Source organism: Suncus etruscus, chromosome 11 (assembly GCF_024139225.1).
Source record: "Suncus etruscus isolate mSunEtr1 chromosome 11, mSunEtr1.pri.cur, whole genome shotgun sequence".
NCBI lineage: Eukaryota > Metazoa > Chordata > Mammalia > Eulipotyphla > Soricidae > Suncus > Suncus etruscus.
Window position 1 is genome coordinate 22,562,025 of NC_064858.1, and position 24,824 is coordinate 22,586,848.

At 43.8% G+C, this 24,824-nt stretch overlaps 1 protein-coding gene across 1 annotated transcript in view; it reads left to right on the top strand.

Annotated features, from left to right (window-relative positions):
* ITPR2 (inositol 1,4,5-trisphosphate receptor type 2) overlaps positions 1–24,824 on the top strand; it is a 458,186-nt gene that overhangs the window by 292,156 nt on the left and 141,206 nt on the right. The window contains 3 exon segments of the mRNA XM_049783873.1: positions 18,299–18,407; positions 19,169–19,356; positions 24,118–24,301. Of these exon segments, the coding sequence (XP_049639830.1) occupies positions 18,299–18,407; positions 19,169–19,356; positions 24,118–24,301 (481 nt within the window).

Consider the following 24,824-nt stretch of genomic DNA (forward strand, 5'->3'; position numbering starts at 1 on the left):
AGCACTATTTACCATAGCAAGACTCTGGAAACAACCAAGATGCACTTCAACAGATGAATGGCTAAAGAAACTGTGGTACATATACACAATGGAATATTATGCAGCTGTCAGGAGAGATGAAGTCATGAAATTTTCCTATACATGGATGTACATGGAATCTATTATGCTGAGTGAAATAAGTCAGAGAGAGAGAGAGAAAGACGCAAAATGGTCTCACTCATCTATGGATTTTAAGAAAAATGAAAGACATTTTTCAACAATTTTCAGAGACAAAAGAGAGGAGGGCTGGACGTTACAGCCCACCACATGAAGCTCACCACACACAGGGATGAGTTTAGTTAGAGAAATAACTACATTGTGAACTATTCTAACAATGAGAATGTATGAGGGAAATAGGCAGCCTATCTAGAGTACAGGTGCAGGTAGGATGGGGAGGAGGGAGATTTGGGACATTGGAGATGGGAATGTTGCACTGGTGATGGTTGGTGTTCTTTACATTGTGAAACCTAAACACAATCATGTATGTAATCAAGTTTTTTAAATAAAATATATAAAAAAGTAAAAAAATTAAAATTAATTCCATTTCAAAATGTGAGTGTGACTTTTGATTTATTTTTGTTTTTAATGTTTAAACTATGCATTTTTCTCCTAGCAATACTCTAGCTATATTCTAAGCTCTCTTTCATAATAGAGGATTTTAATAACTTGTTTTATAAAAATCTCTCACTTTAGTTTGGATGTTTCTATAGATCAAAAGTGATTGAGAAAAGTTTATTATTTTCTGTATATCATGAATCTTTTTTTAGAGATTTCAAAAACAAAACAAATCTCTTGTTTTCCTATTTGTTTTCAAAATTGCAATCTTTAAACATTTATTTTTATGAAAATTCTTTTATCTTGTGTTCTCCTATGTCTTTGGTTTTCTTCTTAAGATCTCATTTCTGGGGCCAGAACATAGTACAGCATGTAGGGTGCTTTCATTGTGCACGGTTGACCTGGACTGACTTGCGTTTGATCCCCAGCATCTCATATGGTCCCCTGAGCCTTCCAGGAGTGATTTTTGAGGGCAGAGCCAGGAGTAACCCCTGGGTTCCCCCCCCCAAAAAAAAACAAACAAAAAACCCCCACCACTTTGCTTCACCAAAAGACAAATAAAATAATATTTAAAAAGAAAAAAAAGATCTCATTGCTTTTAATTTTTGAAGATATATATACATATATATATATGTATAAAGCGGTATTGGTTTTGGGGTCATACCTGGTGACACTCAGGGGACTCCTGGCCATATGCTCAGAAATTGTTCCTGGCTTGGGGGACCATATAGGATGCTGGGGAATTGAACCACGGAGGCAGATTACAAAATTAAGACACAAAAATCAATGGCCTTTTTATACACCAATAATCATAGGGAAGAAATGGACATTAAGAAAACAACACATTCACATTAATGTTACACAAACTCAAATATCTTGGAGTCAACTTGATTAAAGACGTGAAGGACCTGTACAAAGAAAACTATAAAAGCCTGCTTCAAGAAATAATAGAGGACACACAGAAATGGAAACACATGTCCTGCTTATGGATTGGCAGGATTAACATAAATAAAATTGCAATACTCCCCAAAGCATTGTAGAGATTTAATGCGATCCCTCTAAAGATACCTATGACATTCTTCAAAGAAGTGGATTAAACACTTCTGAAATTCATTTGAAACAATAAATACCCACAAATAGCTAAAGCAATCCTTGGGAAAGGGAATATGGGAGGCATTACTTTCCCCAACTTTAAACGGTATTACAAAGCAATAGTTATTAATACAACATGGTATTGGAATAAAGAGAGATCCTCAGATCAGTGGAATAGGCTTTAGCATTCAGAGAATGTTCCCCAAACCTACAATCACTTAATTTTTGATAAAGGGGCAAGAAATTCTAAATGGAGCAAGGATGGCCTCTTCAACAAGTGATATTGGCACAACTGGTTAGCCACTTGCAAAAAAGTGAACTCAGACCACCAGCTAACAACATGTACTAAGATAAATTCCAAATGGATTAATGACCTTGATGTCAAACCTGAAACCATAAGGTATATAGAACAACACGTAGGTAAAACTCTCCATGACATTGAGACTAAAGGCATCTTCAAGGAAGAAATAGCATTCTCCAAACAAGTCGAAGCAGAGATTAACAGATGGGAATATATTAAGCTGAGAAGCTTCTTCATCTCAAAGGAAATAAAGCCTAGGATACAAGAGCACCCCACTAAGTGGGAGAAACTATTCACCCAATGCCCATCAGATAAGGAGCTAATATCCAAAATACACACAGCACTGACAGAACTTTACAAGAAAACAAACATCTAATCTCATAAAAAAAATAGGGAGAAGAAATGAACAGATACTTTGTCAAAGAAGAAATAAAAATGACCAAAAGACACATGAAAAAATGCTCCACATTGCTAATCATCAGGGAGATGTAAATCAAAACAATAATGAGAGCTCATCTTACACTGGCACAGATCACAGAGAACAAGAACAATCAGTGCTGGAGGGGATGAGGAGAGAAAGGAACTCTTATTCACTGCTGGTGAGAATGTCGTCTAGTCCAGCCTTTATGGAAAACAATATGGAGATTCCTAAAAAAAAAACCTGGAAATTGAACTCCCATATGATCCAGCTATACCACTCCTAGGATATACCTTAGGAACACAAAAATACAATTCAAAAAAATCCCTTGCTCACACCAATATTCATTGGGATGCTATTTACAATAGCCAGACTTTGGAAACAACCAAGATACCCTTCAACAGGTAAATGGCTAAAGAACCGTATATATACACAATGGAATATTATGCAGCTTTCAGGAGAAATGAAGTCATGAACTTTTCCTATACATTGATGTACATGGAATCTATTATGCTGAGTGAAATAAGTCAGAGGGAGAGAGATAGACACAGAATAATATCACTCATCTATGAGTTTTAAGAAAAATAAAAGATATTTTTGTAATAATTCTCAGAGACAATAGAGATGAGGGTTGGAATTTCCAGCTAATGATAGGAAGCTCTCCACAAAGAGTGGTGAGTGCAGTTAGAGAAATAACTACACTGAGAGCTATCATAACAATGTGAATGAATGAGGGAAGTAGAAAGCCTGTCTCAAATACAGGCAGGGGCTAGGGAGGGAGGTGGAAGATTTGGGGTATTGGTGATAGGAATGTCCCACTGGTGAAGGGGGGGTATTTTTTATATGACTGAAACCCAGCTGCAATCATGTTTGTTATCAAATTGTACAAATAAAGATATTTTAAAAAGTTGAAATTAAATATACAAAAAAAAAGATTTTTTTCTTTTGGTTTTTGGGCCACACCTGGTGACGCTCAGGGGTTACTCCTGGCTATGTGCTCAGAAATTGCTCCTGGCTTGGTGGACCATATGGGACACCAGGGGATTGAACCAAGATCCATCCTAGGACAGTTGCATGCAAGGCAAATGCCCTACCACTGTGCCATCGCTCTGGTCTTTGAAAAGATTTCTAAGTCATTTTATTTTGCTATTTTACAACTATTCTTTCTTGTGCCTCTTTTTATCGTCCTGCTCATTTTTTTGTGCATTTCGATGACCATTTTGAGAAAATACTTTGTTATTTTTAAATTTCTCTTACTGTTTTTCACTGTACTTTTCTGGATTCTTTTCTGTGTGAGGGATGTCAGAGGACGTTGATTGATTTGTTTTGGGCTCTCCTTGGGGAGTGTACCAGGATCAAACCCAGGCCTCTGCATGCAGAAATCTTTTCCCCACCTTTTCCTTCCTAATCTTCCCTTCATAATCTGTATTGAACAGAGGTGAAGATTTCAGTGATTTATGAAAATTCATGTTAACTACGTTGGTAAGTTTTATTCTGTCATTCATGTGAGGTCCATTTGTTATCAATAAATCCTGCTATTTCATTTTGCTTATTCCCAAACCAACCCAGCTCACTTTCATATCCAGGATAGAAATTTCTTCTGTTGGTTTACAGTGGTTGGAGTTGGGACTTATCTGTGTAGGTCTGAAGCTCCTTCCTGAACTGGAGCACATGGCCCTAGCTCAGTGGTGTGCAACCTTTTTTTTTCAACTTAGCCAAATCTCGCCAAAACCATGATTGAAATTTATTTTGAGAGCCACACAGGGCATGCACTGACAGAGGCTAGGAGCAGAGTCCTGACTCCTGGAGCCTGGCATGCAGAAGAGCGCATTAAAAAGTGCTTAAAGAGGTGCATGTGGCTCGCAAGCTGCGGCTTGCTGACCACTGCCCTAGTTCATCTGGGTCTTGGATCTCTATGGCCTGGTTCCTGGCTTGGGATCTCTCCTGCATCCCTCTTGTTCTGGATTCTTCTTTTGACACCCTGTGTAGTGTGTGGTGCTTGTGTGTCTAGGTCCTTGGACCATAGGAATAGATTCTGTCCTTCACTCCTTGGAGTGCTTTTGTGCTTTTGTCCCAGGTATTCCTTTCATACACTGCCCTCACTCTGCTGCCCTGATCCTGGAGGCTGCCAAAGGGATTGCCTCTGGCTCTCTTGTGGTCTCTGGATGCCATCTGACTTCTCATTGCTGGAAACCCTTTGCATGACCAGTAAACTGGATAGTGGTTGGGTGCAGCCTTGCTCTGCCTGACCCTGTTTTATTCAAGCACCATGTAGCCTTCTATTCATTGTCTGAGTACCATCAAGATAGTCCTGGTATTTACTGCAGAGTCAGTTCCCCAGGCCTCATACTGCCCCTCAGGGTATATTGGGTGAGTCTCACTAGGAGTGACCCCCACACTCTCCCTATCTCTGCCTGGGAAACCCTGTCAAGTAAAAAAAAAGCTATAGTTTTCAGTGTTTCATTAGACTTTCCTTGGTCTTTTTGTTTGTTTCCATAGGAGAAGTAGAACATGTTAAATTAATTAGCCACATGGACACCAGGGACACTCTTCTGGACACCAGAATTCAGTGTGCTTTTTTTTGAGGGGGGGTGTATGAAGCCTTCAAAGCAGTGCTCAGAAGGTTGGGGCCCACTGGTGATTCTCACTTATTTGAGCCACCTCCGAGCCCAGGGCCCACAGGTGTGATATTGCTCAGGCCCTGGAGACTTCCAGGGCTGCACCATGTGATATTGAGGTGTGATGGGAAGTGAAGTGGGTCATCTTGACTGTCCTGCCACCAACCACTGGTGCTGGCTTCCACCCCCAGATGCTGTTAAAGAACATTTACTACCAGGACCTCATAGCATTTACAGCTAATACTCTAGACATAGCAGACACTGTTACATTTGGATGTGATATAATGCCTGGATTTCCTCCCAAAAGTCTCAAAAATGTGAGACTCTGCTTTTTTCTTTGTCTTTCAATTGATTAAAAAAAATTTTTTTTTTTAGTGTTCCATACCAGAGTTGGTATGTGGATTTCCCAGAGAAGATATTTTTATTAGTAACTGATGTGAAGTTTTTATTTTTGTATGCCCCCTGCCCCAGATTTTCTTTCTTTTCAAACCTGTAGATTCTTTTCTCTGTGTTTCCTTTTCTGTAGCTGATATTGGAGCAAATTGATTGGATCCGAGAACAGTTTGATGGGCCCATTATTCCTGCTCTTTTAGACATCTCATTCCTTTCAATAGTGCAAAACATGTTAGTGAATTCTGAGCTAGAAATTACTTTGTCTAGTTATTAGGCTGTCCAGAGATTCAGAGTAATTTTCCCCATCATGTGTTTAGTACATGAGTAAATGGAGCTTCTGCCCTGTTTGAAGGTTATTGGCTTTTCAAATCCTTATCATAAGCAGACAACAAACAGTTTTCCCTTAGTTTAAACCCAAGATTTAATTGACAAATTTAAATAAGAATTTATGGTCAGCTACTTATTAAGCCTAATTTCTTCTTGGTTATTGTTGGTAAACAAACTTTGAATGGCCTCAACGGGGAAACTTTAACATTTATTCCCCTTTTAGACACAAGCCTTAGCAACAGGCATAAAATAAATGAAATGAAATCAGTATTAGAGTAGTGTAGCTGGTAGAACAGTAGCGACTCCATGGAGTAGACCATTTTCCGATGATAGCTGCTGGTTATGTAAGTCACCCAAGATGTCTTGATGTTCTATTATTTCCAGACAGAGTTGGAAATAGCACAGACCAAGGCAACAGGCAGGCAGACAGAAACATAACAATCTTCTTTCCAATAATTATCATCACCTCTAGCCAGGCTGGAACTCTATCGATCCAGTGCAAAGTATCTTTTTATATGGATTTATTTCAAGCCTGGAAACACAGGACGGCCATGAATATTTCTATAAGTCAGTTTTCCTGGACTTCTTATAAGAAATTATAATATTAAGTTATAGTCCTTGTCTTGCAGTCTTAATTGATAGAGCTCCCACCTGATAGGATCCATCACTACATTTATCTTTTGTTTCCCCTTTCCCCTTCCTATCTCCTTTTCTTTCTCTCTCTTTTGAAAAATTTGCTAGTTATTTTTTAAATTTTGCATGAGAATAGGTCATAATAAGGGATTTTGTCCATAATTCTTCCATAGCTGATAATACAATAAACAGTGAATCCAGAATCTCATATGGCATTGTGCAGACATTCCTTTTTTTTTTTTTTTCTTGGAACAGCTTGAGGAAAGAGGGATGGGCCTGGGTACTTGCACCCACTGCTGAGCCTCTGAGTGGTGTGAAGACCTTGAAAGGCTGATGATGTATCTGGGAGCTCAGACGCACCATTTCCCAGAGATGCATGTACACACAGTGTATTGTCAGTACACTCATGCATATATGTGTACATGGTTGGATTGCACATGATGGTTGTGTGTACAGATGTGCTTTGGTTGAGTGTGCATGAGTGTAGGCATGTGTGCATGGCAGCTGGAGGGACTGAGTCAGTGAGCTGTCAGGGAGGTGAGGTCCGGTCAGACCCTGTGCAGATAAAATGGGCTGCTCATGGAAGTTTCCTGGTGAGCTGCTGCTCAGTTTCTCCAGACAGAAGCAGGTCTGGACCCACACAGAGCCCCAGCAAACCAGACCCAGGAGGATCTATGAGTCCAGGACTCCCCCACCATAGACCTGTTGTTTGGATCAACCCGACAGCTTTTGTGCCTAATGCTGTAGCTTTTCTAAGCCCCAGTGTCATATTCTCTGCAGGTGCCAAGGGCAGGCCTGCTCTGCTGCTTCAACCTCCCGAGCACCCTAGATCCCCATGTTCTTCCACCCCCAGTTCCCCGATGCTTCATGGAGCCACCTTGCCTGTTGGCTCCTTGCAGCCTTGAAGCCTACACAAGAAGCAGGCTCAGACTCTCTGACTCTCTGTCCTTACTTTCTACTTCAGAGACTCCAGTCTCTGCCAGTGCTGAGAAAGGGAAGAGGGCCAGACTAGTGGTGGCTTCTGGCACAGAACCTTTTTTGGGCTGCCCCTGACCTCTTGGTTTTTAAGGGTGGATTCCCACACAGTGGGTCTGCACCATGTTTGTCTCCTGTGCCCCACATTCCCTTTTCTCGGGTCAAGTATTTCACTTGATTCTCAGTGCCTACTTCAGGGTCTTTTAGGCAGGCAGAACAGAAAAGGCTGCCCTAGATCTGGGACCTCCAGTGCTTTCCAGCATCCTCCTTCCAAAGCCCCTTCCCAGATGCTTTAGTGTTAAAGTGAGTCCCACTCTTGGCCCTTGGGGAAGTGGAGCAAGGTGCAGGGTGTGTGAGGAGGAAGCTTGAACTAGGAGGGAAATGGGGTGCAGGAGGTGCTGCAGGGGGCAGGGAAAGAGCAGCATGGAGGGAGAATTAGCTCAGAGTTGAAGAGCCTGCAGGGGGCTGGAGGGTGAGGAGCAGAAGGGAGTGGACACACTGGGGCTCTCCTCTACACCTGGCCCCATAGTCTCTCACCTTCTACCCTACCCACCTGCGTCCCCAGCATGGCCACACTTGTGTTTAGTGGTTGCTTCCACATCTATGGGGAAGGGGATTCCTTTCTTTTTACCCAGGCCAAGCTGGTTTCACAATCTGGATTTTTTTTTTAGGTGATCTGGAGAAAAACAAGAATCTGAGTATGTGTGCTTTTCTGTTGGACAGGCCAGATTGTGGAGTATTTGGAAACAGTGTGGCAACAAGCAGATGGGATGGTGTGAACCAGCAGGATGGAGACTGGGTCCCGCTTAGCCTGGCCAGCTGGGGGCCAGGACTCTCACTGGACCCTGCAGTGGAGCACGCACCAAGCCACTTCGCCTGGTGCCTTCCTGTCTGCTCTTGGCCATGAGGAGCTTGTAACCTCAGGAAGGAACTTAGTAGTGGGAGGAAGCCAGAATGCAGGGCTGGTTTTCTTTGATCTCCCCAAAAATGGGCCCCACAGCTGAGATGGTCTGAGGGCAGGATGGCAGCCTGGGAGTGAGCACCTGGCTCTGGGTTGCCGTGCAGACATGGGAAGTGCTGTTGAGTTGGGAAAGTGCCACAGCCATCCAGGCAGTCACTGATGACATCCTGGAGCCATGCTCATGTTGGGGGAAGCCCGATGAGAGCCAGCGAGAGCCAAAACCAAAAGGGCCTTCGAGCCTCCAGTGCTGCTCTCGGGGGTTTCTTTTTGTCTTTGTTCCTGACCGTCTTAGCACAATTCTAGCATTTGTATCCACCTTGTCCAGCAGTCTCTGTTTCCACCTTCCACTGAAATGGGTGCCTACTTTCTGGGAGTGTTCAGGAGGGGACTGCACAGCTGGTTCTTGCCAATTCCCCAGCATCCTGGGGAGTGTAGGAGATGTCTGTGAAGCATCTGTGAAATAGTCCTGGGACATTGGCTTCTGCTGAGGAGAACCCATGGCCCCATTTGTCCCCATAATCAGCTTGCTCTGTGCCCTCTCCTCACCCTCCTGCTGTCTGGCTTGTGGGCATGGTGCATTGTGGGCCACAGGAGACACTGTGTGCCTGCTGGTTTTCTGGGCACAGAGCCTAACTTGGGGATGTGCAAGAATAGCTCCTCTTGGGGGAGCCCCGAGGCCCTACAGCCCTGTTGAATGGAAAGGCCTGGGGTACGGCGTGGCGCTTCTGTCCACATCTGGAAGATGTGTGGCCTCTGTTCACAGAGGGCGGAGCAGCCTGGTTGTAATTACAGGGTACATTTATTTGGAAAGATCAGCATATTATGATGCCTGGCCAAATTAATTAAACTCAGCTGGGGCTTTGCTTCCTAGAAAAGCTAAATATTTTTAAAACTCCGGAGGTTCACTGCAGACCATTTGATATTAGATGCATTTTTGTCTTTGTCTTTTTCTCTACTGTGAATGATAAAGCTTAAAAAAACTGCTCATGGGCCTAGAGATGATGCTGAGGCCTCAAGTTCAAACCCAGCATCACTCATGTGTCCTTTGCTCTCTCCTTGGAGTCCTCGTTGCCACACTCCCTACAACAAAGTGCATATCACAACATCCAAAGCAACAACCAAAACATCTTTACAACAACTAAAGCAACAAAGGGAAGGAAAGGTGGGGTACAAACCCTAATTGTTTTGACTTTGGTGTTCAGGCAATAGCCCAAAGCCAGAGTTCAGAGCTTTCTCTGATCCTGTGCTCAGAAATCACTCCTGGCTGCGCCTGGGCACCATATGTGCTGCTGGGGATCAAACCCAGGTCAGCCACCTGCAAAGAAGTGCCTTATCTTCCTTACTATCTCTTTGGCCCCAACCTTGATTTTTAAAATATTGTCCCCCTTCCCCCGAATGCCCAAAGAAAACCTGAACCACTTAGCGACAGATTAATTCTAGCTCCTTTCTCTGGCAAGAAGAGCGATGCTTTTCTCACTGGTGCACTCTGCGGAGGACCGTTTTCATGACGTTGTTTGTGATTTTTCGTCTCCCTGCCTCGGGCTGTGTGCAGCTTCCATGGAAACCGGCCAGCCTCTCCTCCGTGCCCTGGCTGGCTTCCCACTCAGGCCAGCCGCAAATGGCCCCGCTCTTGGCTCCCCGCACGCAGCCTCCCACACCAGGCACTCCGAACAAGAAATTGGCTCCTAATTGACACATAAGATTTCATATTTAGTTAGCAGTTTGAGCCTCTTTCCATTTCACCAGCAGATGTAACGTCCAAAACACGCCCTGTTAGAACCCATCTGTTGCACAGACACGTTTCCAGGCAGTCACTTCAGTAGTAGTGATTCAGCTACTTGGGGCGGGGGGAGTTGGACAGTGACATAATTTCGTTTAAGGCATGCTATAAAGCCATTTGCAGGGTGAGTTTTGTCAACTACATCTAACGGGTGTAGTTTATCTTCTCAAAGGAGCTTTGCAAATGTTGCTCTCGCTCAGTTCCATTGGTTTTAGTGCCCTCACAGATTTGTTTGCCAATACCCACAGTTCACTTTCATCATCCCAGAAAGAAACTCTGTTCCCACTAGCAGCCTCTCCCTGGTCACCCCAACCACAGTTCCTGGCAGCTGTGAGTTTCCTCTGTTCCTTGGATTTGCACAAATGCCATCAGAAACCTCCTCGGTCCTTCGTAGCTGCACCCTTCCACTTGGTAATGTCCCCAAGGCTCATTCATATTGTAACATATATCTGTATTCTGTTCTCATTGCAGAATACGTTTCTATTTTATGGGCCCACGTTTTGCTCCTCCATTTATCATTTTATAGAACCTTCACTGGTTGCAGCTTCTGTGCCTCTGATGAATGAGGTTGCCATGAACAGTCACGCGTGCATTTTGGAAATAGCATAGGTTTGGGGTTTAGATTTTTCTTACATGAGTTCTGTGGAATGAACGAAATGATGTGGAACTCGCTTCGTATTCAGGAACCACTAGTTTTCCATCACAACTAGCAGTGTGTAAAGTCCTTCGTCTTTTTTCCCGACCCAAGACTGTTTTGTCTTGTGTATTCTGGCACTGAAACAGTTATTCGCCAACTGGTGCCATCTAGGTTCCCAAAATCCTGCTAGCAGCTCTACGACTGTGGGCTTGGCATGTGGTTGACAGAAAAAAGATGATTTTTTCCCTCCGTGCTGGGGTCAGCTCTAGCTCAGCAGCAGAGTAGTGAAATGCCTGCTGTAGTGAGGGCCTCAGGGAGTCAGCAGGACTTTCAAAATAGCATGCAAAGACTGTAGTGCACTTAGACAAAAGCTTTTCCCAAAACTGCCTCTGAAAGCTTGTACTTAGTTCTTGACCCTCACAGTTCAGGCAGCTTCAGATTTGTTGGAAATGAGCCTCAGTTTCTTTCAATAATAATTATGAAGGTGGTTTGGACACACCAACTCTTCAGTACCATCAGATAGTTTTTAACTGAATACTTCTTTAATAGTGATGATTCATATATAGGACACAATTAAGAGCTAATCATGGATAATTGTGTATTCTGAAGAAGGCCAAAAATGTAGAGTATGAAAAAAGATGATCAAAATTATGTTTGCTTTATTTTTTTAGTATTATAATGAATATTAAGGAAAATTGTTCTCATTTTTTAAAAAAGTCACTCCTGGTGAAGTGTGGGGTACTATATGTTATGGCAGGGATCAAATCTGGGTTGGTTGTGTACAAAGCAAGCTCTATACCACCTTGCTATCACTCTGGCCCCATCTTCATTTGATGAGGGGAGAAAATAGAAGTTTACTTACTTAGAGTGTTACACCATCCCCCATTCTTCCTTTGTAACCTTACCTGCTAGTAAGACCAGCCTATTTCTGGGAGGGGACTTTGGTATTTGGTAGGTAACAAAAAGGTTTGCCTCAGGGCAGGAGAGAGATGGATTGGGACATGGGGAGAGGTTGAGCAAAGAAGAGGCAGCAGGAGAGAGATGGCTGAAAGAGGTTAATTGCAGGGCTGATTATTAATCTGTCTTGAAAGGTTATGTTAGGGCACACATGTTGGATAGGGCCTTGAATAAAGCTGATTTCTCCTGAAACCTGACTGCCTGTGAGTTTTTCTCCCCGCTACTATCCTGAATCTGCAGACCCACCAGCTGGAGAGGATTGCAGAAGCATGGCCCAAGCTGGAGGAGAAAGGCCTCTCCACCACCGTCCAGCCCCATCCAAGGAGTGTTATTCAACATTGGAGTATTTATTAGAAATGATAGCATCCCCAAACATTTTATGTTATTAAATATTTTTAATTTAAAAAAAGATATACCTTTAAAAATCAAGATGTACTTGTCAGTTTGTGGCAGGATACAGCCTAAGAATATGTGTGTTCTGTTTACTACCAGTACCTGTCTCAACAGCTGTAGGATAAGATCACAATGATGGTGACCTATACTCAGGTCAGAGACACCTCCATGTGTCTCTGCCATGTCAGTGGGCTCTGCTCTGTGCTCACAAGTCTACCAGAACTGTTCATCTTTATTTTGAAACCTTCTGACCTTTTGCTAATTGCATTCCAATGCCACTTTTCCTTTTCAGTAATAGAACCAAAAAGCAATGAATTTATGAACTTAGATGTTTTCTCTGCAGGTAACATTAACTATTGCTCAGAGATCTTTTGGAGTTAGAAGGCAAGAGATGCCATGTCCTTGGGTAGGTCCCACTCTGCACCAGTTTATTTAGGTAGACGACATAGTGTCGAGAGAGGATGGAGGAGAAATGTAGGAAAGATGGAAAGATGGCTGATACTGTTGAGACAAAACCCAATTGCTAAGGGTAAGCAGAAGCATAGACGCTGAGCGTGGGTATGGTGGGCTCAGAACAAAATGGTGAATGAGGAACCAACTACGGATTGGTTCAAGACTCAGTGATGGAGGTTTGTCAGGTTTGTAGATCTAAATCCTTTCCTATCTCTCACTATGGAGGTTTGTTGGGTCTTCATAGAGAAGTGGAAAGCAATAGCATAATGGAGACAGGAATACTCTTACCGCATCATGTATATTTTCTTTTCATAGAATATTGAATGTATACAGATGAACTTACACAGCATTATTTTGTATTCAGAGCCCTGCAGTAGCATGAGAATTCATGAAACTTCCATTCAGTGCAAGCATGAACATATTCCTTATGATCTGGCTTTGCCTTGAGGCCAGGACCCCTTGCAAGAGTGTGTCATGGGAGCTTTCTCTCAGCCATATGACACTTGTCTTCCAGCCCAGGTTTTGTTCTCAGCTTCATATGTTTCTGAGATTCCTCAAGGTGGTTGTGGGTTCCCCGGGACTCATGCTTGTCACTGCTATGCAATATTCCATGCTGCAAGCATTCTACAGTTGATGCATCTGTGTTCCTCTTCTGGTCATCAGGGTTCTCCCAGGTTTTGTTGTGCTTGTTGTCTGCTTTGCTGTCAGCGCTGATAGGAACATCTGTATAGTGGTGCAGACTTCTGGACATTCTGTGGTCCTGCAAATGTAATTACTGGATGAGAATGTGTTTTTCAAATTTTAGCACTAATTTTCATATCCACCCTGGATCCTTGTCTCCTCCAGCACTTCTTCTCAGTGATGTCTTCATGAGGTCTGGAACCATGTCTCTTTGTAGTCCTGATTTGTATTTCCCTAATGACTAAAGTGTGAACATCTTTTCATGTTTAGTGAGCAGCCAGTGATCATTAAGAAAAAAATACACTGGATTATTTTTTTTACACATTCTATATTGAAATAAATATCTGGGAGAGAAATCACTGCATTTTTATGAAATATGAGATGATGGGCTTCCTCCTAAAACTGACTATGTGAAATTGGCTGGTTTCTGAGGAGTGCTGTGTTCTGACGCACTAGGGAGGCCTCAGTATGTGCGGGCATTATTTTTATTACACCCTAACACATGGATTGAGTTGGCTTTGAAGCATTCTACTACAAAATGAATGATGTTTTTATTTTTAATTTGCTCTCTCATAAAGAACATCAAAACCAGGGCTGAATGTTTATATCAGAAGCCAAAACTAGGGCTTTTTTGTAGCAATATTTATATTTTTGGCTATACTTTGTAGCAATATTATATACCTTCAACTATTCTTTGTAGCAATACTGTATACCTTTGGCTGTGCTTTCTAGCAATATTATAGACCTTTGGCTATACTTTGTAGCAATATTATCTGTACTTTATGGCAATATTATAGATCTTTGACTATGCTTTGTAGCAATACAGCAATACTGTATACCTTTTGCTATACTTTATGACAATGTTGTGTATCTTCAACTATTTTGTAGCAATATTGTATACCTTCAGCTATACTTTATAGCAATATTTTATGTATTCAGCTATACTTTGTAGCAAGATTGTATTCTTTGACTATACTTTAGCAGGATTATGTACCTTCAGTTATACTTTGTAGAATATTATATACCTTTGGTTATGCTGTGCAACAATATTACATATCTTAGATTGTGCAAGTACTCCAGAGTGAATCAAATCCCCCCCAGAGAAAACATGGCAACAATTTTTCAGCATTTTTTTTTTACGAAATAAAAAGCAAAGGTTTTATATATAATTTCTAATTTTTTTTTTTATTTTGCGGGGTGGGGGGTACATCCAGTGGTGCTCAGGTGTTACTCCTGGCTCTGCTCTTAGAAATCACTCCTGGTGGTGCTTGGTGGTCATTGGATGTCAGGGATTGAAACTGGATTGGCCACTTGTAAGGCAAGTGCCCTATTTGCTGCACTGTCTCTCCAGCCCCAATTTGTAATTCTTAAAATGTCCCTGTCCAGAGGTAGAAAAAGGGAATATCTAAGCAGTTAAATAAAAATTGCATTTGAGGGGCCCAAAAAGGGGGGTCACCCAGCAGTGCTCAGGGTACTGAGAATTTTTGGAACTACTTTGGGGTGTCTCAGGATATCTGTGTGGGCTCCAGACCTTTCAGCCATCTCCTCAGCCATCTCCGCAGGTAACATTCTTAAGATCATAATCCTGCACAGAACACAGATGCAAGGTTTGCCATTGATCTCTAAAGCACTGTCCCTTGCATTAAGTTCTCTTTTGAATGCAGGAAATTCCCAGTCTAGAACTTGTTTTCTAGGATTCTGGGAGTTGGATCATATTTTGATAACCTCTTGCTTTTACAATCCATGTGTGTGTGTGTGTGTGTGTGTGTGTGTGTGTGTGTGTGTGTGTGTGTGTGTGTGTGTGTGTGTGTAGGGGGAGTGGCAATTGTTTTTGTTTTTCCTAAAAAAGAAAACTAAGGCAGATCTGCCCTTGGTGTCTTCTCATGCAATTAGTGCCTCTCCAGGCAAAATGTGGCACTGGTATACTGGTAGACTGGGGGTTGGGTGGTGGTGGTACGGGATGCACTCTGGTAACAGTGGTCAACACTGGTGGTAGAATTGGCCTTCATTCATTGTATGTCTGAAATGCAACAATGAAGGATTTTGTAAATCACAGTGGTTTCAATAAAATAATAAAAAAAAAAGTGGCACATTTGTAAAAATGAAAGGAACTCTCTGGTCCTTTTAATGGCAATGCATTTTTGTTCTCCATTTTATTCAGGGAGAGTGATGATTTCTTTTGTGATTTTTTTTTTTTTAAGTTTAATTGATCAGTAGGGGTGGGTATAACAGAAAGTGGGTACAGCAGTCTCTCAGACACTCCTGAACTATCGGTTCACCTTCTCTGGCCACAGAAGATGCCTCTTTCTGGAGATGTTTGGCTGTGACTGCAGAAGGTGGGTGCTAATTATCTTGGCAGTATCTCACTGGACACAGTTGGGAAGTGTTCCTGTGAAGACTGGACTTAAAGCTGTGCCTGTGGCCTGGAACTGGCTGGAGTGTTGAAAAGGACATTCCTTGCCCCTTGGTCTGACCCTGCAGGCATGCGAGTCGCACGAAGCTCAGTTAGGAATTCACGGCAGATATGAAGACTGAGAACAGATACTCACTTCCCATGCTGCCCACGCCTTTCAGAATGTGTCTCTGTGCCTTGAGTTCCCACCAGGGCACTTGTCCTGGGATGTTTTGAGAGCTCGCAGCAGGATTCCTGACAATTGTTCTGTGGATACCTTATTTGAGTGAGAGGAACTTATGGAAAGGGTTCTCCAGACACCCACATGGCACCCACCCCGATGGAGCAGGTTGCCCAGAATCCTGAGACAAGTTGGGACCTATCTGGGCCATCCGCATCCCTTCCCTAGGTCAGAAGTTGAAACCTCCCCAGAGGGCAACTCTACTGGATCTGTGCCATGGCTGTTGTTGGCTGTTTCTGTTCCTGAGCCAGAGTGGCAGAGAACCTGAGGCAGGGCCTGTGCCCTGTCTGTACTAGCTCGGTGTTGCCCATAGTACCAAAGTGTGTGTTTGCTGGAAGCCACATGGCTCTTTCCCACCTAACAGGCCTCTTGCTAACCTGCAAGTATTTAGTTTTGGGGCCTGGTTCATAGGCAGTAACATTTGGATTTTTCAGGCAGTTAATTATTTGTTATTTTTGCCTTTTTCTCAGTGTGGTATACATTTTACATTTGTGCGGGAAGTTTGATGTAAAATAAGAATGCCTTTACAAAGAGTACTTTGTAAATGGGAAGCCGTCCTGTGATCTGGGTATTAAAGACAGCAGGGATAAGGCCTTCTTATGTGCGATAGGTCATTTACGTAGGCTGGGGCACACTTGTTTTTTGGGGGGGGGCTGATGAAGGTGTGGGTCACACCCAGCGATGCTTGGGGGTTACTTCTGGCTCTGTGCTCAGAAATCACTCCTGATAGGCTCAGGGACCATTTGGGATGTCAGGGATTGAACCCAGGTCCATCCCGAGTCAGTCATGTGCAAGGCAAATGCCCTATCTCTGTGCTATCATTCTGGCCCTGAAGCTGGGGCACTTGTAAGTACTACATACAGAGCCCCCATTTCACCATGGCACTGTGTGGTCCATTCCCTAGTCAGCTGTGGGATAGAGGTGGCATGGTCTGGAGTGACATGCTGAGCCCCACCATGTGGTTAGTACTGTAGGTGGGATAGGTTACCCACAATATGATTACACAGGGAAGGGCACAGATTTTGGGGGGGCTTTCCCCATTTGGAGGCATAGATTGAAAAAGTAGATGTATGACCTGGCTGGAAATAGAAGGAGTGCATGTGAGGCAGGGAAGAGTATGGGTGTGTGCTATCATGTACCATACATGCCCCCAAACCTTGATACTGTGTGGTCTCCCAATCTGTTCCTCAGCATCTGTGTGTGGCCTGGTGGTACCCAGCATCCCAAGGTCCAAGAAATACCATATCCTGGCCTGGAGGGGCTGGCTCAGTTGGCTCAGAATCTCAGGGAGCAGCTCCTGGACTGCCCAAATACTGCTTGAGACTGAAGAGTAAATTCATCTGGTTTTGATGTTCATGAGTCTGATAAGCGCCTAAGACTCCATCTGAGTAAACTTTGCTGTGGGGCCAGTTTCCCATTCACTATGACGTCTGCTGGCAGATACTGAGCAGCTCTTTCTTTCAGCAGCATAAAGGGCATTTTCTGAATCAATAGCTGGGCAGAGAAGCTTTCTTTCTCTCGCCTTCGGTACTCACAGTTGTTTGTGTGTCTCTTAGTGGGGTTATGAGAAAATGCCATCATAGGCTCTCTTGCCGGCCAACCTGGAGTTTGATTCAGGTTTGCTTCTAAAATCAGAGAGAAGGTTCTGTCTCAAACCCCTGGGATAGTGCCAGAGGCAAAGGAGGGAGGAGGTGCCACACTCAGATGAAAGAACTTTCTTGGTGGAGAATGGTATGAGCTGGGAGAGACATACATGCTATGCTCAGCCACCTGGTATTTAGGTAGTGAGTAGAGTATGAAGGTGTCTCAGCTGAGGTTGTGTCTGTCTTTCAGGCTGTTTCCTTCAGGGAGCACTAGGGCCTTACCTTACCAATGTTGGGACTCTCAGCATTTGGAGCCATCATACATTTTTAGCATTTGTGGTTTTTCTAGAACATTCTATTGAATATACTGTAGCTTATCTTTGACTTTTAGAAGTACATCTACTTTCTGGGGAAATGTGCAAAAATTTTGTTTGTGTTTTGAAACTCTGCTCACCTCTATACCACCAACACTGTATTTAGGCCACACACATCAATGCTTGGGGGGTATTCTCCACAGGGGACCGTGTAGTACTAGGGAACAAACCCCTGTCTCTGCATGCACGGCATGTGTTGTGAGCCATTGAACAATATCTCTAGTCCCACATTTGCAAATGTTTTCTCAAAATATATGTTACATCAAATGGCATTTTAGGGCACATGCCTGGCAAGTGTGAGACCCTGATGTCATTGATTTCCTCCTTAGCAATACTGTATGTGGCCCCCAACAAAATAAATCAGTTGATAAATGTTTCCATATCTTCACATCTGTATAAAAATATAATAATTTTAAGCGATTTATCTGTCTACTGATATTTCCCCCTTTTATTAGAAACAGCAACAATAACACAGCTTCTCTTTATTTTTATTAGGGAACCACATTAAGAAAAATACTCCTGACCCGATATTTTAAAGGTGATCATGGGGTTGGGACCAGCAGTCACCTCTCGGGAACGTACAGCAAGTCTGTGCCTGGGGGAGGTAAGCTGTTCTCTCCATCTCTCCATGCCCTACTGTCACCACCAGTGTGTCACCTAAGTAAAGGGCACAGCTCTGAAGAGTCACTTGAAAATGTAGTTCAAGCCTGTGTACATTTCCATGCTCATCAAATGACAGGCTTGCAAGTGAGAATTAATCTTACCTTTTGACTTTGGAAAAAGGAATGTTTTGTTAATCTACAAATAGAAAAAAATTAAACCAGTGTTCATAGGTGATTTCTGTGAACTTTTGATTGCGGCTCAGGAGGTCCAACAGCCCCTTCTGGTTGATTCTTTGTAGTTAGATGCAAGAATACAAGGATGGGGTGCTAATGGACCCTGAAGCTCCAGGGAGCACCAGGGCCATGCATAGAAGTTCTGGAGCCCACGTGAGGCAGGGGATCTAACTGAGGTGGACTACATACAAGGCATGTTAACTGTGCTATCTCTCTCCCTCTCCCTATATTTAAAAAGCAAATTTGGGATGAGGAGAGTCACACCTAGCACTGCTCAGGGCTTAATCTCAGCTCTGTGCTCACGGATCAGTCCTGACAGGGGTCAGGGGACCATGTGTGGTGCCAGGAATTGTACTTAGGTCAGCACCTGCATGCAAAGGTCCTACCTGCTGTATTAATACCTTGGCCCCTGGTGCTTGATATTTTTGAATCCTAAGATTTTGTTTCATTTTGTAGCAGGGTAAAGCAAATTGCCAAATGTGTTAATCTTGTCTGTTGTTAAGCTGGTCTTTCCTCTCCCTCGTCCCAGGAAGCTTTTCTGGACCAGACTCGGACAAGGCGGGCACATCCATGACGGATGTCCAGTGTCTGCTGGACAAAGAAGGGGCCTCTGAGCTGGTCATCGATGTCATCGTGAGCACGAAGAACGACCGCATCTTCTCAGAGGGCATCCTTCTGGGAATTGCTCTGCTGGAAGGCGGGAACACGCAGATCCAGGTAGTAGCTTTCTAGTGTGGGAGGAGGAGCTTCTGGGGATGCTGGGGGTGAGTTGGGTAAAGGGTTACCTCTGGAAAGTTCTACTGCCCTGAGCACAGTTGGTGACTCCTGAGGCACTTTCCTGCCAGACTAGGGGGTTTCGGCTTCCTTAGAGAAAGTGTGGGTACATCCCAAATGTAGAGCTGCCATTCACAGCCATGTGGAAGGGAACCTCGAGATGAAATATGCCCCTGTAGTGAACAGCCACACATGGCCACTTGGGGATTCCCAATTTGCCCCCACCCCCACCCCACCTACAGTCCTCTGGCCAACTTGTTCAACATTCTGGAGCCCTAAGTGCCCTTATGAGGACCCTGATCTTCCAGTGGTCTTTATCCTGCTACTTTTCAGTAAGTAAATCACCTGCCCAATTGTCCTGGCCCTTCTCCCCCAGAGGCAAGCCCTGTGTATCTCTGAGAGCTGCCACACCTCCCCAGCTCATAGTCTGCCTGAGAGTTTGCTCCATATAGGGCACCAGTGTTCCTTCCATGGATATCCCAGTCCCTGCTTTTCTGCTGGCCTCTGTCCTCCTGCTCAGCCTTTCCATCAACGATCTGCAGGAATTTCCCTCTAGGACACACTGTCTTTGACCAGTCAGGTCTAGCTCACTCCTCCCTTCTGTATCTGCCATAAGCCCCACACAAGGCTCAGACTATTCTGTTGCCTCTCGGCTCATCTCCCATCTCTGAGGACTCAGTCATGAGCTTCTCTTGGGTTTCATTGTCACTGACCCCTAGTGTCCCAGTCCAGCCGATCTGTGCTGGTGTTTCTGTTGTGTCTGTCAGTCCTGTCTGGGAAATCAGAAATCTGGTGGAGACAGTGTTTGTCCCTGCCATCTTATATTTGTGCCTGGCACCATGGCTGAGGCCAATGCCGGGAGACAATGACTGATGAGAATGAAACATTACCCAAATATCCCTGTCTGGCTTCCCCACCTCCCTACCTCCCAGTCTTGTTTCTTTGCTTCTTCCTTGGTGTGTTAATTGTGCCCCATAATTTATTTCATCCTCCACTGACCTGTTAGCCTCCTTAAAGTAGGGACTCATGCCTTACTCCATCAATGCCTTAGAGCTGTTTGGCAAATAGCTAATGTAGGATCAGCACTGTGTTATTCTGGAGAAGAAACAACACTTCTCCTTGAGGCAGTGGTGCCAGCATTGTGCCCACATGCTCCATTGCCCCTGTACCACCAAGTTTTTCCCTTCACTGGGTTCTGCCTTTCCATTTTCCAGGTTCTCTGTGCCATGTCTCCTGGCCCAAAAGTCACATCAGAGGCAGCCTGAGTCATCTTCTTTACCAGTAGCCTTCTAAAGTCCCCCTTCTGATCAGCCTCCTTCTGATGCCTAATTTTTTGGTGGTGAATGACCCCTGTGTGGCACATGCAGATTGACACATATTCCCCTTCCTCAGTTTCTTCCCTCCCATGGCATGCCATTGTGTTTTATAGGCTTTGTTACATATATTTCCACTGTAACTTACATTCTGCAATGTTATTTTTATAAGTAATATTTTTTATAAAGATGTAGCTTTCTGGGGAAGGTAACCAGGTATTCCTACTACAGCCTGGAATGGAAACCAGTGATGAAAATTCTGTCTCCTAGACACCAGGCACTGTTTGGGGTGCGCTACATGCATGACCTGCCCTTTTGACGAGTTAGGGCAAATGTACCAATTATAACCACACTCACATAGACTGAGGCAGAGCCAGGATGTGAACTCTGCAATTGGGCTCCGGAGCCTGTGCCCTTCAACACTAAAACCACATTCTTGCCAAACAAGCCTCCTCCTTCTTACTTATGAAACCCCTCACTGACTTGGTTTGACTCCTCATGTTTCTCACTTCATTTTCCTTTTCTGTCCTCCCATTTCTAGCCTTTCCTCCTTCCTCTGTGACAGTCACCTGCTCTTCCATCCTCCTTTTCCCCCAGTAAATGCCCCCAGAGATTTGCCCCTTCCAGCCTCATCACTGAATGAGGCAGTTGCTTAGTAAAATTCTTGTCTCTAGTAAGAGAAAGCCTTGTGCTTTGTGTTGAGGTTATGTGCGCACTTATGAATACACTTCTGATCTTTGATAATCAAGCACTCTTATTGAGCATTCTAGAGCCCAGGTCTTAAAAGGGTATCACTTATATAAATAATCTGCTGTTTTTTGCTTGAGAAGTTACTTTCTAAATTCAAGTAGAATTTTTAAGTTAAAGGGTCAGTAAACATACTATCCCCAAAAGGACAAGAGGGATGATATGAGTATTAGACAAAGAGAATCTGATTATAATATCATTGCCAGGCAAAAAGAACTGTAGACCAGGAAAAAAATCTTTAGAAACTTGTTTCTTTGCTTACACCTGGCAGTGTTCAGGCCTTACTCCTCTGCACTCAGGGATCATTCCTGGTGGTGCTTAGGACACCATGTGGGATGCCAGAAATTGAACATGGACCAACCATGTGCAAGGCAAACATCCTGCCCATTGTGCTACCTTTGGCTCCCAGAAACATATTTTCAACCAGCCACAGAGCCACCAAATTCATGAAGCAAATAAAGGCAGAAGGGCTGGGGCAATTGTATAGTAGATAGAGAGAGCTTGCCTTACACATAGTCAACTTAGCTTTGATCCTCAGTCCACATATATAATTCCTAAATCATGAGTGATCCCTGAGCATAGAGCTAGGAGTAAGCCTGGGGCATGGCCAGGTGTGGCCTTTAAGCCAAAAATTAATTAAATATAAATAAACAACTTAACTAACAATTCAAAGAAAGAGCTGTAGGAAATGAGAGTCCCTGCTTCTGGTCCTGGACACAGCACTGATAAGAAGTGAGCATTACACTCTGTGTTCATTATCCTCAGCAAGAATCTGGCTGTACCTTTAGAGCCAGAGAATGTGTATTTGGATCCTGGCAGTCAGGATCAGTGTGGATCTGGGCCAGGCCCAGTGCCTCCATCAAGCTATGAAACGGGATAAAGATCTCTGCCATGGCAGTGCCAGTGGGGTGCATTTGACCAGGCATAGAAATGAATGATAAACCTTGGTTCTAGGAGGTCTAAAAGGTTCCCACAACTTTCCTATGCACAGCCTGGCACACCTTTACCCTCCTTAGCCCGTCTTATTGGCAGTATTAGGACTTATATGTCAGCTTGACTGTTGACACCACAAAAGCTGGGAAATCTGCATTTCTTCTTGAATTCCCAGCATTGACTGGCTTCTGCATTGCAGTTGCTATGGTGACCACAGAGCTTTGCTGGCCTCCTGGAGGGGCACTGGCCCTCTGCTCAGGGCCTTCCCCTTTTAGGAATGAAGCCAGCTTCTAAGGCTTCTAAAGCACTGAGAGTGCACAGTGCCTGTTGCGAGCATCGCAGGACAGGCGTCCATTCTGAGACCTGATGTTATTAGTGTGTTACCTGCACATCCCAGAGCCCGTGAGTCATGCTTCTGGGCATTTCTTCAGAAAATACATCTGAGGGAGGCCAATTCGCCCCTGGTTCAGGTCAGGATATTGTGTGTGGATAGGTTCGTTCCACTTGACCTGGAAATCATTATTTTTTCCCCATTCAGTCTCTCAACAAGGCTGTGTCGCTCGCAGTCAATCCAGTTACTGCAATTATCCCCATTCATCTTTTCAACTGAATTCTCTTGTTAGTATTATCCCCTGGTTTTTGCATCAGTGACCTGTGACTAACCCAGCCACTGAAAATGTTATCTTTTCTGAAGTATTGCCTTTTCTTGCTTCTGGATCCTTCCACAAAGGCCATTAACATTAGGCAGAGGCTCCTGGAGCTTAGTATGCCCATCTCTCACAAAGAAGGACTTTATTTTGCCATAGTGCCGAATCCTTCCTGCACCGTGACTGACTTTGAAACACTTGGCTTTGGGATGATCTTGTTCTGGAGCTCACATGGGGCCCGGTCATTCTTTTTTTTTTTGGTTTTTTTTTTTTTTTGGTTTTTGGTTTTTGGGTCACACCCGGCAGAGCTCAGGGGCTACTCCTGGCTCTATGCTCAGAAATTGCCAGCGGCAGGCTATGGGATGCCAGGATTCAAACCACAATCCCTCTGCATATAAGACAAATGCCCTACCGCTGTGCTGTCTCTCCCCCTCCTCCCCAGTGTTTTGAAGCACCAAAAGAACTTAGTCTTTTTATTGATGGTGTCTCTGAGCAAGCTGGGATGGTAACAAACTAGACATTCAATTTGCTATAATTTGTATGGGGAGGAAAATGACTCCTAGAAGCTCTCCGAAGGTCATATTTGTTCGCAGTGGTTGTGGAAGTCTTGAGTGCTTCCACTTGAGATTTTACCATCTTGAGCACTATGTTGTTTTGTCGTCTGTGTTCAGTCTTGAGGACCGGTAGGATCCAGCATGTAGTATGCAGTCAACAACTTCACATCAAATTGAAATAAGACTTAATGATAATGCATAAATGTAAAATAATTCCCATTGTATACAGCTTTTCATTGTCCTTGTAAAATTTTTAAAAATCCCCTGTAAGGATGAATTAAATACCATGTGAAAATAGGCTGGATTTTTGTGGAAAGTGCTAAGCAGATATACACTGTTATTAGTGGACATTAAATATGAAACTGGAAGAAACTATCAATCTATTAAATAATAATGGCCAGCACTTTAAATGTGTGCTTTTATCCTTAATGCTTATATTTATTCCAAGTGTAAAAACACTACTTTTGTCTCCTTGGGAACTGAGATCTGAAAAAGTATGTTTTCTTGCAGTATTCTTTCTACCAGCAGCTACATGAACAAAAAAAGTCAGAAAAATTCTTCAAAGTTCTCTATGACCGAATGAAAGCTGCTCAGAAGGAGATACGATCAACAGTGACAGTGAGCACTGTAGACTTGGGGAACAAGAAGTCAGAGGATGACAATGAACGGCTGTTGTTGGGCTCACGCACAACAGGTACAGGAATCCCTGGTGTGTAGACCTCATTTATCTTCATTCTCTCTGTCATGGTCTTTTGACCCCAGTGGATGTCCATCCTGAGTTGATTACAGTCTTGATTATAGGTCTTGAAGCTGCTCTGAGCAAGTCCCATGGGCCAAGAGAGTGCAGTGACCCAGGTTCTATCCCAGGCATTGTATGATTCCCCAAGCATTGCTTGGGGCAGCCCTCGGGCCACCAAGCATCACTCACTGTGGCCCTGGAGTTGCCTGGGTAATCCTTAACACTTTTGTGCCTAAGCACCACTGCATTCTCAGAGCTATACATTGAACTTCTGGCTGATTGACCGAATATCACTGACTACAGTCCCAGGGCTTCCTAGAGCCATATTTTAGTGTCCTTCCACCCCCACCCCACCCCAAAAAAAAACAACCCAACAAAAGTTTGGGCATTATCCTACAGAGCAACTAAGATCATGAAACCAGACGATTTCATGATGATGGTGAAATTGTGGTGCATGTGTGAAGATCTGTTTCAAAGC